Source organism: Hyperolius riggenbachi, chromosome 10 (assembly GCF_040937935.1).
Source record: "Hyperolius riggenbachi isolate aHypRig1 chromosome 10, aHypRig1.pri, whole genome shotgun sequence".
Taxonomy (NCBI): domain Eukaryota; kingdom Metazoa; phylum Chordata; class Amphibia; order Anura; family Hyperoliidae; genus Hyperolius; species Hyperolius riggenbachi.
In genome coordinates this window covers 73,598,999-73,604,998 of record NC_090655.1, presented here as the reverse complement: position 1 = coordinate 73,604,998, position 6,000 = coordinate 73,598,999, and the positions used below count along the sequence as shown (strand labels likewise).

At 50.0% G+C, this 6,000-nt stretch overlaps 1 protein-coding gene across 1 annotated transcript in view; it reads left to right on the top strand.

Moving 5' to 3' along the window:
- Positions 1 to 1,601: 1,601 nt before the first annotated feature.
- Positions 1,602 to 6,000, top strand: part of TNKS2 (tankyrase 2) — an 85,881-nt gene continuing 81,482 nt past the window's right edge. Inside the window, exon 1 of the mRNA XM_068257506.1 lies at positions 1,602 to 2,083. Within this exon, the coding sequence (XP_068113607.1) occupies positions 1,894 to 2,083 (190 nt within the window). The 5' untranslated portion in view covers positions 1,602 to 1,893. The remainder of the gene's footprint in view (positions 2,084 to 6,000) is intronic.

Here is a 6,000-nt window from a genome sequence, read left to right as displayed (position 1 = left end):
GTTTTCTATATGAATGTCTTTCTTCTCTAATACTGTATATCTATGAATGTATTGTATATGTAATTTATACAGTGCAAATACAATAAATGGATTGCACTCTACGGTACTTGTACAGAGCACATTGTCCACCTGCAAATAAAAGTCTTATTCAAAGTGGAGTCCTGACTGTGTTGTTCTTTAATGTAAACCTATAATAAAGTTTCATCCACTTGAGCCCATTTCTGGTGCATTCTACAAATATTCATTTTACTGGAGGCCAGAGTGATACCTTGTCTTGCTGCCCAAGCTGGAGAATCTGCTATCTGTGTCACAGGGTGGCCATCTTGCTTTCTGGGAATGCCCTTAGCTTGCAGTGGGGATGTTCTAGGGGAAAGCATGTTCTAGGCCAAATGGTGATGTTAATGAGTTGCCAGTAATTTCAGCAAGTTCATGCAAATGTTAGGTTATATATGGAATTGGAGCACTCAGAGTCATCAACTATTTTCTGAGTGCCGCCACTGCCACAGTGGTTTTGCGGAATGGGGGGGGGGGGGGATAAAAACCCCTTGTGGCCAGCAGTCAGGATGCTGATCTGCCTGACAAGCGAGAACTTTACACACTGCTGTGCATGAGAATCCCACGGAATCAGCAGTTACAGAAACCCTTATATTATAGAAACGAGCAGCAGTATGATTGAGATGTTGAGGGCTCTTGTTGTATGTGTGTGTCAGTCGGCTGGTGATATAATTGCACAGCATTTGCAACAGGCCTGGAGAAGCTAAGTGACGACACTGACTTGCACGTCTGCCATGTGTCAGTATGCATTCTCGTGCATGCGCCCAGCTTGTATTTTTCCTGTGTCACCTGATGGTCGGAGTCACAAAGGAGGATAGAAGGAGGCACAGGGGGCTGAAGTAGGCACACAGGGGACAGAAAGAGGCACAAAGGGGGGGGGGGGGGGGGGCAGGGCAGAAGAAGGCAGAGGGGGACTGAAGGAGGCACAGGAAGACAGAAGGAGGCACAGGTGGACAGACAGAGGCACAGGGGGACAGAAGAAGGCAAAAAGTGGCACAGAAGGAGGCACAGGGGGACAGAAGTTGAAAGGGGGACTGAAGAGGCACATGGAGACAGAAGGAGGCACAGGGAGACAGAAGGAGGTACGGGAGGACAGACGGAGGCACAGGGAGAAAGAAGGAGGCACAGGTGGACAGACAGAGGCACAGGGAGACAGAATGCAAAAAGAGGCACAGAAGGGGACAGAGGTTGAACAGGGGGACTGAATAGGCACATGAAGACAGAATGAAGCACAAAGGCAGACAGAAGGAGGCACATGAGGACAGAAGCAGGCAGAGGGGGGCTGAAGGAGGAACAGGGGGCAGAGGTAGCACAAGGGGATAAAGGGAGGCATAGGAGGACAGAAGTCATCTTGTGAAGCTGCCCTACATCGTTCTTTGTAATGACAGAGAACACCAACCAGCACAGCTCTCCTCTGCATGTGCTCACACGTCTCCATGGTGACCAACGACCCTCCCTCCGCCCGGCCTGGAGAGAACTTCAGTGACGTCACAGACGTGCGCGTGCCATGTGTCGGTATGCGTTCTCGTGCACGCGCCCATCTTGTGTGTTTTTCCTCTGTGTCACGTGACGTTCGGGGCGAGCTCCGCTGCCTGTTTCCCGTCGCTGCTGTGTTGTGCATCTCCCCGGGGTCGGACTCGTTATGGAGTGCGGGGAGAGGAGCGCCGCCACACACTGATCATCACGGCGGCTCGCGGGTGCCAGGGTCGGGCGGACTCCCCCGGGGATGGGCTCCGGGGGTTGCTGAGCCGCCCGGGTGGAAGTAAGGGGGAGTGCGGCCTGGGTGCCCAGGCGCTGCACGGGAGCCCCGGCCAGTCGGGCGGGGACTGCTGGTGGAGGATGTCCGGCCGCCGCTGCGCTGGGGCTTCCGCTCACGTAGAGAGCACGGCTGGCGGGGAGCCGGCCCGGGAGCTGTTCGAGGCCTGCAGAAACGGAGACGTGGAGCGGGTGAGGAAGCTGGTCAGCACTGACAACGTGAACAGCCGAGACACCGCCGGCAGGAAGTCCACCCCGCTGCACTTCGCTGCAGGTAATGAGAAGCAATAGGCCTGATGGGGAGACTAACTGGGCAAGTCCTCATCACATGGCTGACAGGACAGGACCATGGATGCCTGTCCTTCCCTGACCATCATCCTGAACTGCTCCACTCTAGGCCTGGCACTGCCACCCCTGACAATCATCTCAAAGCCCTCTATTGTAGGCAGCCCTGGCAGAGCCACCCCTCCATCATCCCAAGCCCCTCTGCTCTAGGCCTGGCACTGCCACCCTTGACCATCATCCCAAACCTCTCCATTCAAGGCCTGGCACAGCCACCGCTGACCATCATCCCAAACCACTCCATTCTAGGCCTGGCACTTCCACCCCTGACCATCATCTGGAACTTCTCCACTCTAGGCCTGGCACTGCCACCTCTAACCATCATCCCAAACCTCTCCATTCTAGGCCTGGCACTGCAACCCCTGACCTTCATCCTGAACTCCTCCACTCTAGGCCTTGGACTGCCACCCCTGACCATTATCCTGATTCCTTCCACTCTAGGCCTGGTGCTGCCACCCCTGATCTCATCCCGAACTCCTCCACTCTAGGCCTGGTGCTGCCACCCCTGATCTCATCCCAAACTCCTCCACTCTAGGCCTGGTGCTGCCACCCCTGATCTCATCCCGAACTCCTCCACTCTAGGCCTGGTGCTGCCACCCCTGATCTCATCCCGAACTCCTCCACTCTAGGCCTGGTGCTGCCACCCCTGATCTCACCCTGAACTCCTCCACTCTAGGCCTGGCACTGCTACCTCTGACTATCATCCCACCCCTTCCACTCTAAGCCTTGCACTGCCACCCTTGACCATCATCACCAAACCACTCCACTCTAGACCTGGCACTGCCATCCATGAATATCATCCTTAACCTCTCCACTCTAGGCCTGGCACTGCCACTCCTGACCGCCATCCTGAACCCCTCCACTATAAGCCTAGCACTGCCACCCCTGACCACCATCCTGAATTCTTCCACTCCAGGCCTGGAACTGCCACCATTGACCATCATCCTGAACGCCTTCATTCTAGGCCTGGCACTACCACTTCCCACTATCATCCTGAAGTGCGCACAACAGAGCGGCTTGTTGAAATAAATGTGTATGTATAGTACAAAACATATAACCAGGCTGTTTTGCTTGTTTTATTTTGCTGTCTGAAAGTTAATTTCTAGGCATGGAAGTGACAGCTTCTGTCTTGTAGCTACTGGGAATATAGTAAACATCACTGATAAATTACGGCCATAAAAAGTTTTCTGGCAGAATACAACTTCTAAGGGCAGGGAGAGATAAAATGCATGAACTATTGGCCTTTTTCTAACTCTGGGACACGTAATACGCTGCCACTGATTAGAGACCTTAAAACATTCAACCTACTGGTACTTTTTGAAAATGTTAAAATATGAAAAAAAAAACCTGGAATAATTTTTTTTTTAGGAGTAGGAGGACAAATATAATTGTTTATCTCATCAGTTTATTTTCACCTCAGTTTCACTTTAAGTAATGCAATTGGATAGCTCCTTTTTATTCCTGCAGTGATTATTCTTGTGCACGTGTGGCGATGCAATCCAGGAGATGTAGTCTGTGGTGGGTGCAAGTACAGAGCTGTGCTCTCATCCATGGACTACATCTCCTAGCATGCATTGCGGCATGCACAAGTCACTGGCAAGAACTACAAAATCCGGCAGGTGCTGCTGGATGGGTGAAGTACATGGCACATCCTGTAAGGCCAGGGGCCCAGAGATGCAGCACCCCTTAGGTAAGCAAAAAATCATTTACAAAACATTATGGCTCAGGTCATGTTCAAGAAAATCGCGTAGCACAGCATTTGCTCTCTCATTGACTTTAACACAATCACGGGAGAAATATAGCAGGCATTACATTTGCATTTGGGCATAAATGAACTGCACCAAGGCCTGTTTCCACTGCTGCGTATTTGTAGCGCTTCCAGCATGCTATTCGGGCAGGAAAATGCATCCTACTGAAATCAATAAGTTTCCGTTTGTCACGTGGGGTGGAAAAAAAGACAGCATGCTGCATAATTTATCATCATGCACGCAATTCCCCTATGCATGGCACAGCTACAGGGAGTCACACGCGTACACGCATTATAACAAGTGCTAGCCTGCAGTTTTGAAGCGGGCCCTAATGGAAACCTGTTTCTGTGATTTACATTGAATTGCTGAGATCTCAAGCTTGCCTCACAGTGACAAAGTGGGTAGAGTGGAGAACAGGCCTAATAACCACCTGGGCTGTGAGTAGAGTTATATACAGGTGCGACTGAGTTTTGCCAGTGTTGTGAAATAGTGATACATCATTAAGTGACAGAACATGTACGGGGGAGGGGGGTTGTATGTTGGTCCTAGGAATAGATGTAGGAAAAATACTAGGAAGCTGTTTACATCATTTTATTTCAGACCTGTTAAAGGGAACGAAGCACCCTTTCACTGGAATTTCTCCTGGCATAGAAGCTGCCATTTCCCCTCCTTCTCACAGTCCTTATTAACAGAAGTCAGAGATTACTATCTTGACACATTAACTCTAAATGCTCTCTTTGAAGAAACTGTTCTAATTACCCACCCCCCTCTGTTGAGGAAAAGGTATTGTTTACTTCTAGGTAATGAGTGCAATAAAACAATTAGCTTCCTGAAATCTCTGGGGATGGACGTTTAAAGGGATACTGTAGGGGGGTCGGGGGAAAATGAGTTGAACTTACCTGGGGCTTCTAATGGTCCCCCGCAGGCATCCTGTGCCCGTGCAGCCACTCACCGATGCTCCGGCCCCGCCTCCGGTTCACTTCTGAAATTTCAGACTTTAAAGTCTGGAAACCACTGAGCCTGCGTTGCCGTGTCCTCGCTTCCCCTGATGTCACCAGGAGTGCACGGCGCAGGCACAGACCATACTAGGCCTGCACAGTACACTCCTGGAGCCATCAGCAGGAGTGAGGACATGGCAACTCAGGCGCAGTGGTTTTCAGACTTTAAAGTCTGAAATTCCAGAAGTGAACCGGAGGCGGCACCGGAGCATCGGTGAGTGGCTGCGCGGGCACAGGATGTCTGTGAGGGACCATTAGAAGCCCCGGGTAACTTCAACTCATTTTCCCCCGACCCCCCTACAGTATCCCTTTAATGTAAAATGAAAGTTTTTATATTAATAATGAGACCTATTGTTGGCATGTATTTTTCGTGTTATTGGGATGCCCTGTGTTAAACATGGTGCCAGGTTCACTGTAATGCATGATTATCTGGATCTTTTTCTGCAAGGCGGAGCATCTTGATGCGCTGTGTAGCGCCTGAAATGGGTGCCATGATAGCCACAGTGGGGTGAGCTTTCATTTGGCTCCTCCTGCACCAATTTTACCCGGCGGAAAACTGCCATGTAAGCATTATCTGTTGTTTTATTCACCCAGCAGCAGTACATAGATTTGTTGTACTCATGCACTGACACAGGCCTCTTACATCGGCAGCTGCTTTTCTGTATCTTGAAAATGACACGCGCGTGTGACTGTGGGACCGCTGCGGGAACATGTGTGGACATGTCCTTCTATTTGGACATTACTGTGTGAATGGGCTTTGAAAATCTCCTGCATTCACTTCTAGCGAGCTTTTCAACACAGATTAAAAGAGATCATTATGTTTTCTACACCGTCTGGAAAAACGGGCAATTCAAATTCAGTATCTCAGTTATTATATCAGTATATCTATTTGGGTAAAGTGTATCGGAGGCGACATGGGACATAATGAGAAAACCATGTCTATGTACAGTACAGAACATAAATAACCAGGCTGTTTTACTTGTTTTATTTTGCAGCCTGAAAGAGTTAATGTTTAGGCATGGAAGTGACAGCTTCTGTCTTGTAGGTACAGTGGGTTGCAAAAGTATTCGGCCCCCTTGAAGTTTTCCACATTTTGTCACATT